Source organism: Sebastes fasciatus, chromosome 10, assembly GCF_043250625.1.
Source record: "Sebastes fasciatus isolate fSebFas1 chromosome 10, fSebFas1.pri, whole genome shotgun sequence".
NCBI lineage: Eukaryota > Metazoa > Chordata > Actinopteri > Perciformes > Sebastidae > Sebastes > Sebastes fasciatus.
The window spans coordinates 17,687,636-17,706,154 of record NC_133804.1 but is presented as its reverse complement, the minus strand read 5'-3'; the positions used below and the strand labels follow the sequence as shown (position 1 = coordinate 17,706,154).

Here is an 18,519-nt window from a genome sequence, read left to right as displayed (position 1 = left end):
GACAGTCATGCCAATAACGCAAATTGAATTGAATTGAATTGGGAAACAAAAGTACGGTGCTGCTGTGTAACTGAAGGTGATGGACATGGATCAGTACGTAGTTTTTTGAAACAATAAAAGAGTTTGTCTCAGGGAAGAGGACTTGTCATGTCTTTTCCCCCTCTAATACACATCACCCTCATAAAAAACATTTTCCACTGTTTTCTACCTTTTTATAGCCTCATATTTATCTTTACATTATTATTTTATAGAATGAAAGTAACCTTTTTCTCTGGTCGTTGCCTGATGTAAAGGGGTATGACAAGACAAATTGATAGCAAATGTATTCCCATTTTAATGATCTGCAGAAAGACTTTGAAGAGGAAGGAAGATAAAGCCCCTTTTTTTAGTTTTGTTTTCAGTTGTTATCTGGTTTTCATTTCAGCTATTAGATGACTTACTGGGAAAAAAAAGATTATGGACTCTCCAACTGATCATCAGCCAACTGAGAGCTAATGAAAAGTCGGCACACAGCGGCACAGTCAAGGCCAAGATTATCAAAGCAAATATTTAAATAAAGATACAATAATTAATTTTTTAATCATTTGAATTGTGTGTTTTTATGCAAATAACCACTATAGATGACAAAAACTAAATAAAAGGATAACATTTAGAGTTTTTGACAGTTGGAATGTAGCACAACATGGAAGTGAAAGCAGCGCTCTGTTTATTTAAATGTGAATTTGCAATACAAATATTTTGTCCCTAAAATCAATAAATAATCGTGATAAATAATCGTGATCTCGTATGCAAAAAGAGGCAGGTGTCTGAACAAATTTCCAAATTTCATTTATTTTTTTATGTATTCAGATATTTTGACAGATAATAATAATTCCATTGATAGTTTGGTCTGTTGTATCACAATGTAATGAATGAATGCATTATCAAAAATGTAAAAAGAAAAATGTATAAGCACTTTATAACAGCATAGCTAATATACAACTAAACCTACCATCTCTAATAGGCTACAATAGAAAGTACATATAAGCCTATACAGTAATAATAAAGCAATTTTGCTGTGAAAAAATCAACCTGCACCACATAGGTTGACTCCTGATGCTTTTTTTCTCCTCAGGTTGTTTTACTGGTGTGGAGCTACATCATCTTGGTCCTGGAAACTGTTAGATATTTCCTATTTTCTTGCTTGATATCATTAGTAAATACGCATAACCAGTGAGAGAATTTAGTTGATTAGATTAGTTTGTCAGGGTAGCTGCGTGTGGATGACGCATACTTGCAGAAAACCGGTTTTGCTTGTTTTGACACTATCAATGAGTTTGAGGGAGGTAGAGGTAGCCACAGTCAGTCTGTCAGTCAGTCAGTCAGTCATTGCACGATGAGCCTGAACGTCCCCGGACTGGTGGTGATGGTGCTCTTCTACCTCCTGGTGCTGGGCACCGGCATCTGGGCATCCGTGAAGTCGAGGCGGCTGCTGAACAGCAGCCAGGCAGACCGAACAGAGATCACCCTGCTGGGTAACAGAGGGATCAGCTTGATGGTGGGAGTCTTCACCATGACAGGTAAGTGTGTGGAGGGCAAGGGGCGGCTGAATCACATTATAATTAAAGTAAGTAGAATAAGTAGTTTTGGGGTGACTTCTGGATGGACAGAATTTTTTAATTAGAGCTATTGTCGCAATGAGACGGATGATATCTTATTCTGATGTTGTAACGTTCTAACGTTACACATCTCAACAATATGACTATAATTATTTATAATTATAGCTTTCACACGTATGAAGCAACATGCAAAACATCTCACCTCATAGGTCTATAGCCCGTTGGACTACAACTAGAGCATAGAGAGTCGAGATAAAAAAGATATCTGTAGACTAGCCTAATACTTTATACTGTATAAGTCTATGTGCAGCCCTGTTTTAAGTGTTTAAGGTGATTAGCATTACCCAGTGGGGAATGAAGTATTCTGATCTTTCATTTTAGTAAAAATAGCAATACTACTGTGTAAAAATAGCCTACCTTTTCAGAATAATGTTCATTATATTATCAGATGTGTACATAACTTTAATGTTGCTGCTGGTAAAGGATGTTATTTGAATTACTTTATATAGGACTATGTAACTTAGCCTAATAGGCTAATAATACCAATGAATAAAACAGGGTCATTTATTAGTTTATTTATATTTTGTATTAATACAAAGTAAGTAGAAAATAAAGCTGTCATACAAATGTAGTAAAATGGTAAATGGTAAATGGACTTGGACTTATATAGCGCTTTTCTAGTCTTCCGACCACTCAAAGCGCTTTACACTACATGTCAGTATTCACCCATTCACACACACATTCATACACTGATGGCAGAGGCTACTAAGGTGCCAACTTTGCCCATCAGGATTTAATCTAAATACTCATTCACACACCGATGGCTATGCCTCCGGGAGCAATTTGGGGTTAAGTGTCTTGCTCAAGGACACATCGACATGTGACCCGGAGCAGCCGGGGATCGAACCACCGACCTTCCGATTGGTGGACAACCTGCTCTACCCTCTGAGCCACAGCCGCCCGTAGTAGAGTATAAAGTCCAATATTTGCCTCCAACATGTAGTGGAGTAGAAGTATAAAGTACCATAAAATGGAAATAATTATAAGTAAATAATAATAAGTAAAGTACAAGTATCTCAAAATTGTATTTAAGTACAGTGCTTGAGTAAATGTACTTTCCACCTCTGATTATTTTGCAACCTTTAACTTGTATCCCTCAGTACCTTTTTATTGTACCATACCAAAAATGATTAGGGTGGGGAGTTAATCTTATGCCTATAGTATGTGGTGTTTCAAATGTACAATAAGATTACAATAGTTTGCCTTTCCAAATTCAAGTTAACAATATGTGGATGAATTAAAAAAAAATATGAAACAACATTAAATCATTAAATGGCATATTATGCTACCATGAATTTTTTTGGAAATGTATTTCTCACAGATCAGTTTTTGCCTAAACAGGGTACAATGTGATGAGTGGTGGTCTGTATCACAAATATAGGGAATATGTATATGTATACAATAGGTGTGTGTGTGTGTTTCCTACAGCTACATTTGTTGGAGGAGGCTTCATCGTTGGTCTGACGGAGGCAGTGTACTCACCAACCATGGGACTGACATGGGCTGTCATACCGGTTACAGCAGCCCTGTCTTTTATTGTTGGTGAGACAGTTTTTCAGGCAACATAATAATGGCATCATGTGTATGTGTTTTTCCGAAATTTACATTAATTATTATTATTTTTTTCCCCAGTAGTGACATATTGAGGGGCATTAGTTTTGGGCACATCTGGAAAAAATATCTAAAAATCTGAAATATGGAACTTGTTTCAGTCAAGGTTTGTTCTACTAGATAAAGTATGATGTAATGTATACAGACGTGTTCAGGCCTGAACAGGTCTAGATACCACCATAGCTTCCTACAAACCCTGTTGTTGATGTTCACATATATGAAAATAAGATTGATTGGATTGTATTCACCAGAAGTATAAAACATTACAGGTCCCTTTTAAATTAAAAAGAAAATACCTTGTTTCATTGTTGCCGTTGCATTGTGGGTAATGTAGGCACCAGGTTTTGACAAGGAAAGTGGGATAAAGAGAACGATATATCTGGTTGCTGCATCAATTTTTATCATTTTTTAAAGTGTCCATCGTGAGTCTGATAATGTTACAAGAGTGCAATGCTAAATCAACTCTGAAACAGACTAAATGCAGGGATACACACAGTCACACAAATCTGACTGTCCCCCTTTGTGCTCCAATTGTTAAGGTGGACTTTTCTTCGCCAAGACGATGAGAGACAAAAAATATGTGACGATGATGGACCCGTTCCAGATCAAGTATGGAAATGTAATAAGTGGAGTTCTGTCCGTGGCACTGCTGATATCTGACATAATCTGGGTTACAGGGACTCTAATTGGCTTAGGTGAGTCACACTGACGTCATCCTCTAATAGGCACATTTTGCAATAGTACAACTTGTACTTCTACATGATTTACTAAATGCATCGTGAAGAAAAAAACTAATTGAATGATTATTGTTTTGGTTTGAAAAGTGGTGAAACATGCCTTTAACTTACTACCAATAAACTAACACACCTGGTATTGTGCACTAACGTATCTTCCAGGAAAGAAACAAGCATCTTGTATTTGGACCAGTATAATAATTCAAAGAAAACGTGTTTCATTACCTGATGAGAGGATTAAAATAAGTATTTTATATGATGTGAACCTCTCACCTGTAAATCTGTCAAATAGATTATTTATATTGAGGAGAGACTTGACAGCTGTAACATCTGTAATAACAAACTTCACTTCAATTTAAAAGATCAAAGATTTGTGGCATCGGTGTTTAAAGTATTTTATGTCAGTTACACACTGAAACTGTATCATGAAATACTATAATACAGCTAAGGGAAGTTAGGCTTAACAATAAACAATGAATTAAAAGGACCAGTGTGTAACAATTAGGGGGGCTATTGGCAGAAATGGAATATAATATTAAAAATAATCGATTAAAATTGTTAATCGCGATTAATCGCATGACTGTTCATAGTTAATCGTGATTAATCGCAAATTAATCACAATTTTTTTATCTGTTCAAAATGTACCTTAAAGGGAGATTTGTCAAGTATTAAATACTCTTATCAACATGGGAGTGGGCAAATATGCTGCTTTATGCAAATGTATGTATATATTTATTATCGGAAATCAATTAACAACACAAAACAATGACAATTATTGTCCAGAAACCCTCACAGGTACTGCATTTGGCATAAAAAATATGCTCAAATCATAACATGGCAAACTCAAGCCCAACAGGCAACAACAACAACAGCTGCCACATAGCTCTCCAACACGCATGGCACACGGGAGAGGCTTCAGTTGGTTGCAATCTCAACATCACCGCTAAATTCCGCCAGATCCTACACTGTTCCTTTAAGTTAAAAGCATCTATCAAAACTTAATCATGCTATTGTGCACAGTAGATATCGTGCTAAACAGAATGAGCAATTATTTAGAAATGTATTAAATTTGTGTATGTCTTTGCATGTATGTGACTTTGTTACTTTTATAGGTGCAACAATGAGTGTGATCCTGGATTTATCCTATACTGGTTGCATTTGGATCTCTGCTACAGTAGCCATCATCTACACACTGCTGGGAGGCCTCTACTCTGTCGCCTACACAGACATCATACAGTTAACCCTCATATTTTTCAGTTTGGTGAGTTCCTATTCATATATAAAATTTCAAAAGCTTTTTATTGCACAGTTGAACTGAAATACGTTGAAGCTTGTTAAAGCCTGCTCTGTCGTTGGCTCCTTTGTTTCAAGAAACGTTCACCCTTGAGGGATGAAACGTATAATTTATTTTTATAGTATATAAACTGCTTGGTGCCTCACCCACTCATCCTGCCAAGCCTCTAAACATCTGCTTGTCACACCTTAAGCCGTGGGCACACTGCCCGCATGAGGCTCGCGTGGCGTCTGCGTCGCGTGGTGGCTGCGTGATGCAGGAGTCTGGTGTTCACACTAGACGCCTGCCTGTCGGCTGCCTGTCGGCTGCCTGTCGGCTGCCTGTCGGCTGCCTGTCTAGCCTGTCTAGCCTGTCAGCTGTGTTTCTGCTGCTGCTGTCAGCCCTTTCTTTCTGCATAGAGTTTGCCTTTTAACGGCCATTTAACTTCATGATAAATATAATTTATATTTATTTTAGACAGAGAAAGGTTCAGAAATGTGTGGTAATTAGTAAATAATAGTAATAATCCACAATTAAAACTCCATACCGTATTCATTTATGATGCTTTCCAAGTCACTGCTTGTTCCACATCACTGTCCGGCACATATTTCAGAATAAAATTAAGAAAACCCGCTTTAGGGCTTTTATTTCGAAATGAAAGCAGGAAGTGTTGATTTAAACCCCAAACTTTATCAATTCTTCGAGCTCCCAAAGTGACTGCGTGTTCCACAGCACTGACTGCTCATATTTCAGGATAAAAGCCTCGTGTTAACAAATGAAGGGATTCTGTCTATAGAAAAAACGCCTGAGGGCTTTTATTTTGAAATGAAAGCAGGAAGTGTTGATTTAAAAACAAGTTTACTTAACTTTACTTTTTTTCATCTCCGTAACATATTCTACAGATAGACCTCATAAATGTAGTAAAGTCTTGCAGGTATGAAGTTAATATACAGTCAATAGATCACCTTCACTGTCTGTGACATATTCTACAGATGTCTAGACATGGAAACTGTAGTAATCTTGCAGGTATGATGTTAATATACAGTCACTAGATCACCTGAACTGTCTGTGACATATTCTACAGATGTCCAGACATGTAAACTGTAGTAAAGTCTTGCTGGTATGATGTTAATATACAGTCACTAGATCACCTGAACTGTCTGTGACATATTCTACAGATGTCCAGACATGGAAACTGTAGTAATCTTGCTGGTATGATGTTAATATACAGTCACTAGATCCCTTTCACTCTCTGACATATTCTACAGATTTGTAGACATGGAAACTAGTAATCTTGCAGGTATGATGTTAATATACAGTCACTAGATCACCTGAACTGTCTGTGACATATTCTACAGATGTCCAGACATGGAAACTGTAGTAAAGTCTTGCTGGTATGATGTTAATATACAGTCACTAGATCCCTTTCACTGTCTGTGACATATTCTACAAATTTGTAGACATGTAAACTGTATTATGTAGCTGATATGATGTCCATATACTGTCAATAGATCACCTTCACTGTCTGTTGCTGCTGGGACACGCAGCTGAGACATGAGCGGCTCGCGTGTAAAATAGGCGAGCCTTCTATTCTATAAAATAGACGCGCGTCTCATGCGGGCAGTGTGTCCACTCTAACCTGTTAACATGGACGCCGAAAAAATAAAAAACAACACGCCACGCGAGCCTCACGCGAGCCTCATGCGGGCAGTGTGTCCACCACTTTACTCTATCAAGTACTATGTATGTTTTAAAATGTTTACGTCTGTGGTTCATTGTCTTTCCTGCAGTGGTTATGTGTGCCCTTCGTCCTTATGAACCCCCATTCAACTGACATCACCAAGACTGCTTTCAACTTCACCTATCAGGCCCCCTGGATCGGTTCGGTGGATAAAGAAAGAGCGTGGAGTTGGATTGATAATTTCTTATTATTGGTAAGGGTTACATTTTGACTTAGTAGTTAAAGAATAAGTGTAAATACTAAAATTAATGATGGCTGAATTCCATTTAGCTGCTGCAGTTTTAGGGTCCTGGTATTGTGCATGCTGTCACACAGTCATGGCTTACTGGGACTTAAATAAAACAGAGCCATTGTTAAGGTCATTAGTATCACCTGTGCTTTCCCCACTATAATAGGGACGGTCACATTACATTTCTGTTCAAACAAATTTACCCAGATTCTGCCACGAAAAAGGATGTGGTGTCCTATATCTGGTGCAAGCAGAGATGCACCGATACGGATCGAATATCACACCGATGTCGATTCATATAGTTGGATCAATTATCAGTGACAATGAGGCCGATCTATTCAAGTCAATTCTACTGTATGTCTATCTACAGTATCTATATAAACTATATACATTATATACTGGAATTTTAATTCTGGTGTTGACCAATTTGTTGCTGCATTAAAAAGTTTTACACCAGAATTGTAAATTCCTGTTAATTCTGAAGATTTCCAAGTCGTTGGTGCGCGGTTTATATAATAAATAACAATTAAATAAACAGTATATATCTATGTAATTATTGGTCACATTTTGCTTTAGAAAGTTAGGAAAACAATGTTTAAGTCAAGCCTGATGTTGCTTTACACATAAGAGAATGATCCCAGTCTCTTCGACACAGTGAAGCATACAGCTTATTAATTAAACACTGGATCGGTACTCTGTATCAGCTGATACCCAAAGCCCAGGTATCGCTATCAGTATCTAGACTGAAAAAGTCGGATCGATGCATCGCTAGGTGCAGGTAATGGCAAATTTATTTATTTTGGTAGTGTAAAAATGTACTAAAAATAGTGATAAAACACGCTTAAATAATAATTTCTCCATTTCCAAACTACTTTCTATTGGCTGACCGAGCACATCCGCTCGATCAAAGTGCTTGAATTTGCCTGTCGTAAGGGCTTCAATAGAAATGAATGAGGAACAGAGTGAATATTCGTATGACAGAAGTGTAATGTGACCATACCTTGACAAGTCAAAGGCTGTTGGAGGATGCATTAGAAAACTTTTGGGCGCCCTGGTAAACAAGGGGTTTGAGACACTGACAACTGAAACGTCCCTTGTTCAAGTCCAGCTGGGGTCATCGCTCATTTCCTATCATGTCGCTAGTGTTGCTGTCAAATGAGCACAAATGCCTGAAAAAGTATTTAAAAAAAGGCTGATTATGAATATATTCATCATTGCATTTTTACATTTGAAATGAATGAATGTGAAACAAGACTACATTATACTTTGCGTCATGTTCAAGTGCAACTTTTTGGCCGAGACAAAGGCGTCGTGAGGGGACGCAACGGGTGGCCTTCGTCGCCACTAGTTCTTTGATGTCGGCTCGGTGTGTCCCCAGCTTAAGAGTGGTTTTGTTTGTTTGTTTCTAAGGCTTTAGGTAACCTTGGATATCAGTCCTTCCACCAGAGGACCCTGTCAGCTGCCTCGTCAACCACAGCCAGGATCACCTGTTTTATTGCAGCTCCTCTCATCTTCATACTCGGAATCCCATCCTTGTTGATTGGAGCAGTCGCAGCATCAACAGGTACAGCAATAGCATTAAATAGAAAAAGAGTACCGAGACTATGCTAATTTATGTCACATTGTTTGGTGTCAGACTGGAACACCACCGTGTATGGCTCCCCGTCTCCATACGAGCGTGGAGAGGCCAGTCAGGTTCTGCCCATTGCTCTGCAAAGCCTCACCCCACCCTACATCTCCATCATTGGTATCGGAGCTATAGCTGCTGCCGTGATGTCATCAACGGACTCGGCTCTATTGTCAGCCGCCTCCATCTTCACATCCAACATCTATAAGAACATCCTGAGGACCAGGGTAAGAGGGGACCCGAGGGGATGAATGAACTTGTGGTTCTTTCTTTTCTGTTTCAGCTTACAGGCTTTTTTCCCCCTGCAGGCATCAGATAGGGAGCTCCAGTGGGTGATCCGTGCCACCGTGGTGTTGGTGGGCTTGGCTGGCACCGCGCTGACTTGCCTACAAAACAGCATTATGGTTTTATGGATCCTGGGCTCAAGCATAACCTACACCATCATGTTCCCTCAACTCGTCTGCGTCCTCTTCTTTAACATCTCCAATGGCAACGGCTCCATCGTGGGCTTGCTTGTTGGAGTGTTGTTGAGAGTGCTGAGCGGCGATCCATCGATAGGGTTGCCTGTTGTCCTCCACTTCCCTGGTTGCACTCTTGAGAATGGCATATATGTCCAGCGCTCTCCTGTTCAGACTATCTGCATGTTGTCCAACATGTTTGCCACTTTGCTGTTCTCCTACATAGCGTCGCTGCTCTTCAATAAAGGACTGATTCCTGAGAGGTGGGATGTATTTAAAGTGAAAACCCTCAAACCGCCGAACAAACTAATGTTATTGAGCAACGGCACCACCATATCAGACGAGGGGGAGAAACCTGAAGTTCATAATGACTCTGAATTAATGTTGACAAGTCAGCAGGATTCAAAGAGGAATGATTTAATAGGATGCTAACATGTCTTGAATGGTGCTTTATGTCTTTATTTTTTTTATTAAAAATACTCAATCTTTGTGAAATGATAATCTTGGGCACAGGATGGTGTAAGAATTCATCTCTTGCAACAATTTCATTGTATTACATTTTCTGTATGTCACTAGAAAGATACAGAAAATCTAAAGCAAATCTTACCTCACTGAGAGTATGAACAAAGCAGATTGATCCACTGTCTTGAAATGTGTTGATGTTGATAAAGCCTGGGTTCATTTTAAATATATATATATTGGTTTTAAGTAGTGGATAAGATGGCTCTAATTACGATTAACAGATCCAAACAGAGGACCGAGCTTTGGGTAAGTGATGACATTTTAAAGTTGATCAGGTTAAAGGGCCCATATTGTTAAAAAATTAGATTTTCATATTTTTTTTATTATAAAGCAGGCTTAAATGCTATATATAGTATCAAAACAATCTATCCATAGAGAAATACACACAGCCCGTATTCAGAAACTCTCCATTTATACGAACTGTCAGGATTTCTGTACGTTTGTGATGTCACAACTGCATAATATATACCTTTCCTCTGTCATTATGCCTTTGCATTTCCTGCATTATGTTACCCGCTTGCTAGCTTGATAAATTGTTAGCCTTTGTGGCTTCTAGACACCGACAGTAACGTCAATATTGCTGTTGCTTAGCAGCGGTGTTTTCACCACTTGAACGCCAAGCATATTGTGCACATGACTTCCCATGTTGTAAACACAAGCTCATGAGCTTCATTTGAAGGCACCAATAGTTACGGTTGCAGTGTATGTGAATGACATCAGCTGACAGGAAGTAAACATAGACCCAAGCAACACTATTCCATTGAAATGCACTAAAACAGAGCATGTCAGGCACAGGATAAATATATATTCATATTCAGGCAGATAGTATGAGGAAAATTAAGGGTTTTTGAACATTACAGCATGTAAACATGTTTTCATAGAAACACAAAATACAAGTATGAACCTGAAAATTAGCATAATATAGGACTAAGACGATTTAAGTTTTACACTTTTTAAGAAAACCAGGGATGAGTCCAGTTTTATACAGTATACGAGATAAAGAAATTAAGCAATGAGTCATGCAGGCTATGTAAATCCCTAGAAGAGTTAGGATATAGCAAACGACTTACATCAGTTGCAGACAGTCTGGTGAAGGATCTCCTCAGTCATTCAGGTCTGTATGGAGAAACACAAGTACAGAGCTTTTATTCTCAACAAGGGCTTCAAGCTTCTTTTTTTTTACATAGTAACAGAGAACCCTGTCCTTTTAGATCCTGAATGAACTGAACTTCAATAAAACAACAGGTTTAGATAATACACTTGCCAGGGATGCAGCAGAGTGTATTACACCTGATGTAGCCCATCTAATCACCCATATCAACTGTTATCAGGCCATTAAATAGGCATTATCAGTTGCCAAAGCACCATACTGTAGATGTGGGCCATTAGGGGCCTACTACGCCTACTAAATTGTAAAAGTGTAAGTGAAACTTCGAAGCAACACGTTCTAACATGTTGTTAAAATGAATGAAACGTCACGTTTTGAACACAACCAAAAAGGCTTCTTTAGGTTTGGACAACAAAACTACAACCTTCTTAGGTTTAAGCAACAAAAAAAGTTAAGTTTAGGGAAAAACATTGTGTTTTGGGTTAAAATAACTACGAACACAAACACAACTACACATTGTTGGTTTCACAAAGGATGCAAACTCTCATCCATCATCCCCGACCTCCACCCCATATGGAGTTTCACACTGTCTATACAGCGCCTGACAGCTTCTGCTCCTGTTATAATTACTACGGTTGCTAGAGGTCACTGTCGTGTTCTTTTATATCTTCTTTCGGCGATCTACCATGTGAATAGATGATCAAATTTACTAGTGGGTGTAGTAGGCCCCTATTGACCCACATTTATGGGGCTTGTAGCGACTGATAACGCCTGTTTTGTAGCCTGACAACAGTCTTATCAGCTGATCTAATCAATCTCTTTATAGAGCAAAGGAAGGTACCCACATATCTCAAGAGTGCAAGAGTCATTAGAATAGAATAGAAAGCTTTATTGTCATCGTATTAAATACAATGAGATTCACAGTTGCCACTTCTGGTCAGTGCTTTAAAACAAATACTTGACAAGACTAAACGAGGCAGGTAAAACATATAACAGGTAAAACACATACAGTTATAAAGCAAATAAAACAGGTAAAGTAGATGTAATAAATAAATATAAACAGGTATTACACTAGAGGAATAAAATAGGTCAAATAGATGTAATGTAAACAGAGGTAATTTCACATGTAAAATGGGTAGGGTAGATGTAATTAATAATATGTAAACAAAGGTAGTTGCACTTGAGGTATATATTGCACCAAAGGATATATTGCACAGTCAAATGTATTTCACATTCAGTGTATTAGTATTGCACAGATTTATTGTTTGTTCAGTGTCCGTATGGCCCAGGGAAAGAAACTGTTTGCGAGTCTGGAGGTGAAAAAAAGAGTCATTCAAATCAAGTTGAAACTTACACAAAAAATGTTTATAATGAGGTCCCCAAATATCGGTCCAACTCCTTTAATCGCATCAGAGACAATCAATATGTAACAAATATTGCTTTGGCAGGGGTGGAAAGTTTACATTTACTCAAGTACTGTATGCCTCACTGTGTGGAAGTGAATCATTCATTTATGTGTAAGGCAACATCAGGATGGACTTAAACATTGCTTTCCTAACTTTATAAAACAAAATGTGACAAATAAATACATAGATAAAATTTAGTGAATTGTTATTTATTATTCAAATAATAAATTGTACACCAGAAACTTGGCAAAAAAAATCTTCAAAATTAACAGGAATTACAATTCAGGTGTAAACCTTGTAAAAGCAGCAACACATTGGTCAAAATTTAAACAGGAATTAAAATTCCAGTATATAATATATATAGTATGCAAAACATAGAATTTAATTTAAAAGATCGGCCCCTTTGTCACCGATAACCTATCCAGTATCGGTGCATCCCTATATGTCTGATTTGGTGATGTATACAGCCTATAGCCTATACATCTTTATATGAGAATGTAGCTCACAGTGGTCGTTTTCAAGAAAGGACTGTTTACATCTAAAATCAACTTAAAGTTGTTTATAGTGCACATCACCCCAAGTAAAGAGAGAGTATCACCAATTTAATAAATGTAGCTGAATCATATTCTTATATTTATGTACTGGTAATTCCTGGTTCGGCCTTGTTGTGGCAGTAACGCTGCATGAAGTTGAAGTTTTGACCACATCTTAAGAAAACAAGGAAGCGCCTGTACAGCAGCAGCACAATGATGGTTGACAACTGCAAGAAGTAGTTGTGCGCTCATTACCCTCTCGGTGTGCGTATAAGGTGAGCAATTTATTCATCCCACTTTCATGTACCAAAGCGTTAAAATGTGTAGAAATCCTGAATTGGAACAGAATGTAGCGTTAACTAGTGTTTGGGTATGTGAAGTAAGCATGGTAACTTTAGCTAGCTGGTTAGCTGTCAATAGCTACAACCAACACTGTTGGAACGTTACAGAACGTTACTGAACGTTCGTTCCAGAACGTTCGAAATGACGTTTTCGAATTATGTCGTAAAATGAGGCATTCAAAGACATCAGAAAGAAACATACCAGAGTGGCAGGTCCACGCAGAGATGCGTTAACGTTAACTAGCTTACGGTACTTTCTTGGCAACTTGTAATTAGTCAGACGTTAGTTATTACAATAGGACTAGTAGTCTCTTTCATTAAACTCAGGGTAAACCAGTGTAATTGATGCCTTTCACCATTTAAAACGTGTGTCCTTCACTGTGCAGAACTGATTCTAGAAGGCTGAGCTACACACCACTTCTTCATTGGAGACCTTCTTCTTCTTCTTCTTTGGTTTTTAATGGCGGTTGGCATCAAAACATTTTTGCATTACTGCCAACTGCTGGATTTAAACTAAAATCTCCACTTACTTAATTAAATATTAATATTAAGCAATTCCACCCATTTCCCACTCTGCTATAAACTCTCTATTTCCCAGGTTGGAGAGAACTAAAAGCTCATCTCAACTGCTGCTGCACATCTTCTCCAGAAACTCCCACAACACCCAGAAATATCCTTGCTGCATTTATAGTCAGTTTTCTCAGATTTAAGATAAGATAAGATAAGATATTCCTTTATGTGTCCCACAGTGGGGAAATTTGCAGTGTACAGCAGCAAAGGGGATAGTGCAAAAAACAAGCTCCATCAGCTAAAAAATAAAACAGAGCTAAACAAAGTGTAACAAAATATGAACCATTTAAATAGAAGGAAGTATAAAAACAGGAGCAGTATATACAGTATTGACAATAAACAGACTAATAACACAATTGCACAAGTGGAAAATGATATTGCACAGTATGAATTACACCTGAGTAGTACTGATAGACAGTTGGTGTACAGTAGAGCGCAGTTCTTGTCAGTTTTTTGGTGTGTATGTGGTCTACTGGGAGCAGTGCTGGTTGTGGAGTCTGACAGCTGCAGGAAGGAAGGACCTGCGATGGCGCTCCTTCACACACTTTGGGTGGAGTAGCCTTTCCTTTCTACTCCAGCAGTACAGTTAATTACCATTGCCAGAAAGGCCAAAAACTTGACCCGACGCCTTAGCAAGATTTCTCATGCTTCCAGACTGACTTGTCAACTCTCTTCATTCTATAGCTGTCTGTCACCCCTTCACACTCTCCTTGCATCCACTCTGCATGAGACTCCATCAACTGGGTCTTCACCTTTTATTTGAGCTTTCTTATTAGACTGAAAACATACACTGGGTGCTTCCTCCCCCATTTTCCTTTCCAACTCTCTCCAACACCAGCCATCCTCTCCTCCGCCCTTCCATGGGAGACATTGATACACACAACATTCATTTTAGGCTTGAGCACAATTTCATTTATATTGTTCTGGATTTGTTTTATAATGCCAATGACTAAGGCTTAGTATTTACTAATGGAGTGGTCCATCTGCCAGGTACCCAATCCAATTTAAAGGGGCACCCCAGCAGTTTATTATTATTATTATTATTATTTGTTTATTTAAGAACAAACATTGTAACTTGCACACTTTGCTAATGTATATAGTATGTTGTTCTGTGTTTATAGTTTAGATTTTGTTATGCTAGTTGTAGTAGTTGGGAATATTTATTGTGTATTCAAATATTCTTTATATTGTGTATTGTATGGATATATATTTCTTTAGTGTTTACGTATATTTGATTTACTGTTCTGTGCATTGCTCGGATAACCTGCTGCTGTAACACAATAATTTCCCAATTTGGGATCAATAAAGTACATCTAATCTGGTATTGCACTTCCATAAAGTTTGGAAACTCACAAGAGACAGTTTTTTCTTTATCAAATGAATAGTCTAATTTCTGAGAGATCCTGACTTTTAGTCCCTAGTATGGGTCAAGCTCCAAAATAGTTGGATCCTACAATTCCCATAATGCAACTTGATAGGATAGAATGCAAATGAGATTTTTTTAAACTTGAAAAATAGTAGAAAACGAACACTTGATTGGGAATTCTGCTACATCCCCCGCTGCCTGTTAATTGCCCAAACTTCATAGTCTCCCAGCCCAATCTGACATTACACAAGTGATGTCTCTAAATGTCCACTAAATATATAATACAACTGTTTTCACAGCCTGTGTAGTACTGTTTACTGTTAGTAAATTGACGTGTAAAACAAGTGGAGTGCCTATTTAACAAGGTCACTTAAACCAGTATTTATGTGTGCTTATTAATCTCAACAGCTAACACTACAGAAATGGAAGCTGGAGGAGGAGATGAGAGTCTGGATGTGCGAGGGGCAGCTGCAGAACCGAGCATTTCCGGACATCGACAGACTTCTGTAAAGCCGGTTTGGACTTCGCTAGAGGAAGCAGCCCAAATGAAAACAGAAGGGAACGCTTTCTACAGGGAGAAGAACATTCGCTCAGCCATCGGGCGTTACCACCGAGCTCTGCTGGTCCTCAGAGGCCTCGACGCTGATGTGATGTCAGCAGTGAAAGGGTTTGGACCGGAGATACCTGCTCTCACACCTGAACAGGAGGCTTCACTGAGAAGCACACAAGTGGACTGCTACAACAACTTAGCTGGTAGATAAAACATCACAATTATTCAAAGTCCAGGGGTGAAAACAGTACTAGATTTAAATATATCTGCTAAAATCTATTCAAGTAGTAGCTCTTCAAAAAACTATTCTGAATATCTGTTAAGTGTGTAGTCACTAGTTTTACATGGAGTCCTAATAACCATTTCAATGTGAAAATGCCCGACCAACAAATCCCTCTGCTATTCAGTGACGCTCCAAAGATGAGAACTTTTTCATTGATTGCCTAACGAGGGAGATTGGCAGCCGGGTACATTATTATATCTGTATAAATATGTCTTTCAGCCTGTTTGTTGCAGAAACAGAGTGTTGACTATTCTCGTGTGCGGGACTACAGCCTGCGGGTGCTGCAGTGGCGGCCAGGTGATGTCAAAGCACTGTACAGGGCAGGAGTAGCCACTCTGGAGATGGGAGATGCACAGACCGCCAAACAGTACCTCACCCAGGCCTGCAAAGAGCAGCCGAATGGTAAGAAAAGAGTCACCACAGCAGGCTAAGGCCATCGTCTGTTGTTATGTTTTCACAAATCATTATAGATGGATAAGTACACCGATCAGCCATGACATTAAGACCACTGACAGGTGAAGTGAATAACATGGATTATCTTGTTACAATGGCACCTGGCAGTGGGTGGGATATATTAGATTTGATCTTTGTGTTGGAAGCAGAAAAAATTGGCAAGCATAAGGATGTGAGCGACTTTGACAAGGGCCAAATTGTGATGGCTAGACGACTGGGTCAGAGCATCTCCAAAACTGCAGCTCTTGTGGGATGTTCCCGGTCTGCAGTGGTCAGGACCTACCAAAAGTGGTCCAAGGAATGTGAACCGGCGACAGGATCAGAACCGAGGCTATTGATGCACGTGGGGAGCAAAGGCTGGCCCGTGTTGTCCGATCCAATAGAAGAGCTACTGTAGCTTAAAATTGCTGAAAAAGTCATTGCTGGTTCCCATAGAAAGGTGTCAGAACACACAGTGCATCGCAGTTTGCTGCGTATGGGGCTGCGTAGCCGCAGACCGGTCAGGGTGCCCATGCTGTCATAATGTTATGGCTGATCGGTGTATCACAAATGAGTACCTAGTTCTTATTCGTTCTTATTTGTGTGACTTCCTTCTCTTAGTACAATTTATTTATACAGGCTGTTTCAGATTTGATAACCACTTAATAAAGTAAAATACCCTTAGAACGGAAGAAAGAGATTTGTTAAGATGCTTTTGTCTCTGAAATGTGATCCACCAGCCAACGCTGCACGATGTATTTATTAGCTTAACCCATTTGTGCCCATAACTGAAATTTTAATTTAATATTTTTAAGGAAAAACAGTAGTCCCACGTGCCCTAATACTAGATATAGTATGATAAGATTATGGCTGTATCTCAGGAACTACAACAAGCACAATCAATTAATGGTATCTATAAACTCATAACAAGTTGAATATCAAAAATTTGCACTATATGCTGTGTAAAAAAAAAAGGTTGTATGGAAAACATTTAATAAATATAATATGTGTTTTTCCTAATTTTTCAAAAATCCTGACTTGACTATTAATAAAAGTGTGATTTTTCATGTGATCTAAAAATATCAAAGTTGTACTGTTGGATACTTTCCCAACATATGTCTGTACCAAAGAATTTTGACCAATCAGAACAAATATTGTGGCTTTTTTCCTTATCAAACTAAATATAGTCTTTGGGCACACATGGGTTAACGAAATAGTTCGACATTTTGGGTAATACGCTTATTCGCTTTCTTGCCAAGAGTTAACAGAGAAGGTCAATACCACTCTCATGTCTGTTTGTTATATATATATATGAAGTTAAAGGCAGTTAAAGGAACAAGATACAACTTGTCACGCGTCCTGTATTATAAAATATTTGACGCTCTGCCAATCCTGTCAATTCATTCATTTCTGTTCTGATTTTGATTTAAGGACATTTGGCTCTGTCCCAGACATGCTACATAAATGAACTTGCACTTGCCTGCGGGATAAACAAAAGTATGCCCTTCCTACATATTAAAACTTCTTAATTCTTCTGTCTCAGACGCCAACGTGAGGAAACACCTGCAGAGGGCCGACGAGAAACTGAACCGCGAGTTAGAAAAGGAGAGGGCCATGTACCGAGGCATGTTTTCCCTCAACCTGAAGAGCAGCTCCGGAGAAGGGACGAACCAAACCAAGGAGTTTGAGCTCAACCCACCAAGTGAAGCCTCAAACTGAGAGAGACTGTTAAACCTCGAATGATCACAAACCCACTGAAGAATGTTCAGACATCTTAAATCATGTCACTGTGTCTCCTTTAGGTGTTTTATGAGGGAGTATGAATGGTACATTATACAGAATGCTGGGATGTCGCTGCTGAAAATAGGAAGGAGAGGATGGGAGAGTTAGTTTCCTAGCAACAACGAAGCAAAGCTGTATTTTTACTTCCACAAAAATGCCTCTGAAAGCTAAAGTGACACTCATCATGCACTACTCGAAGTTCTGACGATGCCTTCGTGATTGCAGTTGTCTGGTCAGTGCTGTGAATGTTGATTTTGTGAGTTTGCAAGTAAAATATTTTTTTTATAAATAACAC

The 18,519-nt window shown here is 38.7% G+C and overlaps 2 protein-coding genes across 2 annotated transcripts; both read left to right on the top strand.

Annotated features, from left to right (window-relative positions):
* The first annotated feature begins 1,043 nt into the window (after positions 1 to 1,043).
* LOC141775367 (high-affinity choline transporter 1-like) lies at positions 1,044 to 9,960 on the top strand. Its single transcript, XM_074648669.1, has 8 exons — positions 1,044 to 1,559; positions 3,087 to 3,200; positions 3,809 to 3,964; positions 5,116 to 5,264; positions 7,067 to 7,210; positions 8,657 to 8,810; positions 8,883 to 9,100; positions 9,182 to 9,960. The coding sequence occupies exons 1-8, from the start codon at positions 1,376 to 1,378 to the stop codon at positions 9,761 to 9,763; spliced, it is 1,701 nt and encodes a 566-aa protein (XP_074504770.1). The 5' UTR covers positions 1,044 to 1,375; the 3' UTR covers positions 9,764 to 9,960.
* Positions 9,961 to 13,043: 3,083 nt separating this feature from the next.
* Positions 13,044 to 18,513, top strand: ttc9c (tetratricopeptide repeat domain 9C). The gene is made up of 4 exons (XM_074648667.1): positions 13,044 to 13,175; positions 15,586 to 15,930; positions 16,230 to 16,412; positions 17,986 to 18,513. The coding sequence occupies exons 2-4, from the start codon at positions 15,600 to 15,602 to the stop codon at positions 18,159 to 18,161; spliced, it is 690 nt and encodes a 229-aa protein (XP_074504768.1). The 5' UTR covers positions 13,044 to 13,175; positions 15,586 to 15,599; the 3' UTR covers positions 18,162 to 18,513.
* The last annotated feature ends 6 nt before the right edge of the window (positions 18,514 to 18,519 follow it).

Excerpts from the sequence above, each read along its gene's own strand:
- LOC141775367 (XM_074648669.1), top strand. The coding sequence starts at position 1,376 with ATGAGCCTGAACGTCCCCGGACTGGTGGTGATGGTGCTCTTCTACCTC. Across the intron at positions 3,201-3,808 it reads AGCCCTGTCTTTTATTGTTG|GTGGACTTTTCTTCGCCAAG; the intron begins GTGAGACAGTTT and ends CCAATTGTTAAG. Across the intron at positions 5,265-7,066 it reads CCCTCATATTTTTCAGTTTG|TGGTTATGTGTGCCCTTCGT; the intron begins GTGAGTTCCTAT and ends TCTTTCCTGCAG.
- ttc9c (XM_074648667.1), top strand. The coding sequence starts at position 15,600 with ATGGAAGCTGGAGGAGGAGATGAGAGTCTGGATGTGCGAGGGGCAGCT. Across the intron at positions 15,931-16,229 it reads CTGCTACAACAACTTAGCTG|CCTGTTTGTTGCAGAAACAG; the intron begins GTAGATAAAACA and ends TATGTCTTTCAG. Across the intron at positions 16,413-17,985 it reads CTGCAAAGAGCAGCCGAATG|ACGCCAACGTGAGGAAACAC; the intron begins GTAAGAAAAGAG and ends CTTCTGTCTCAG.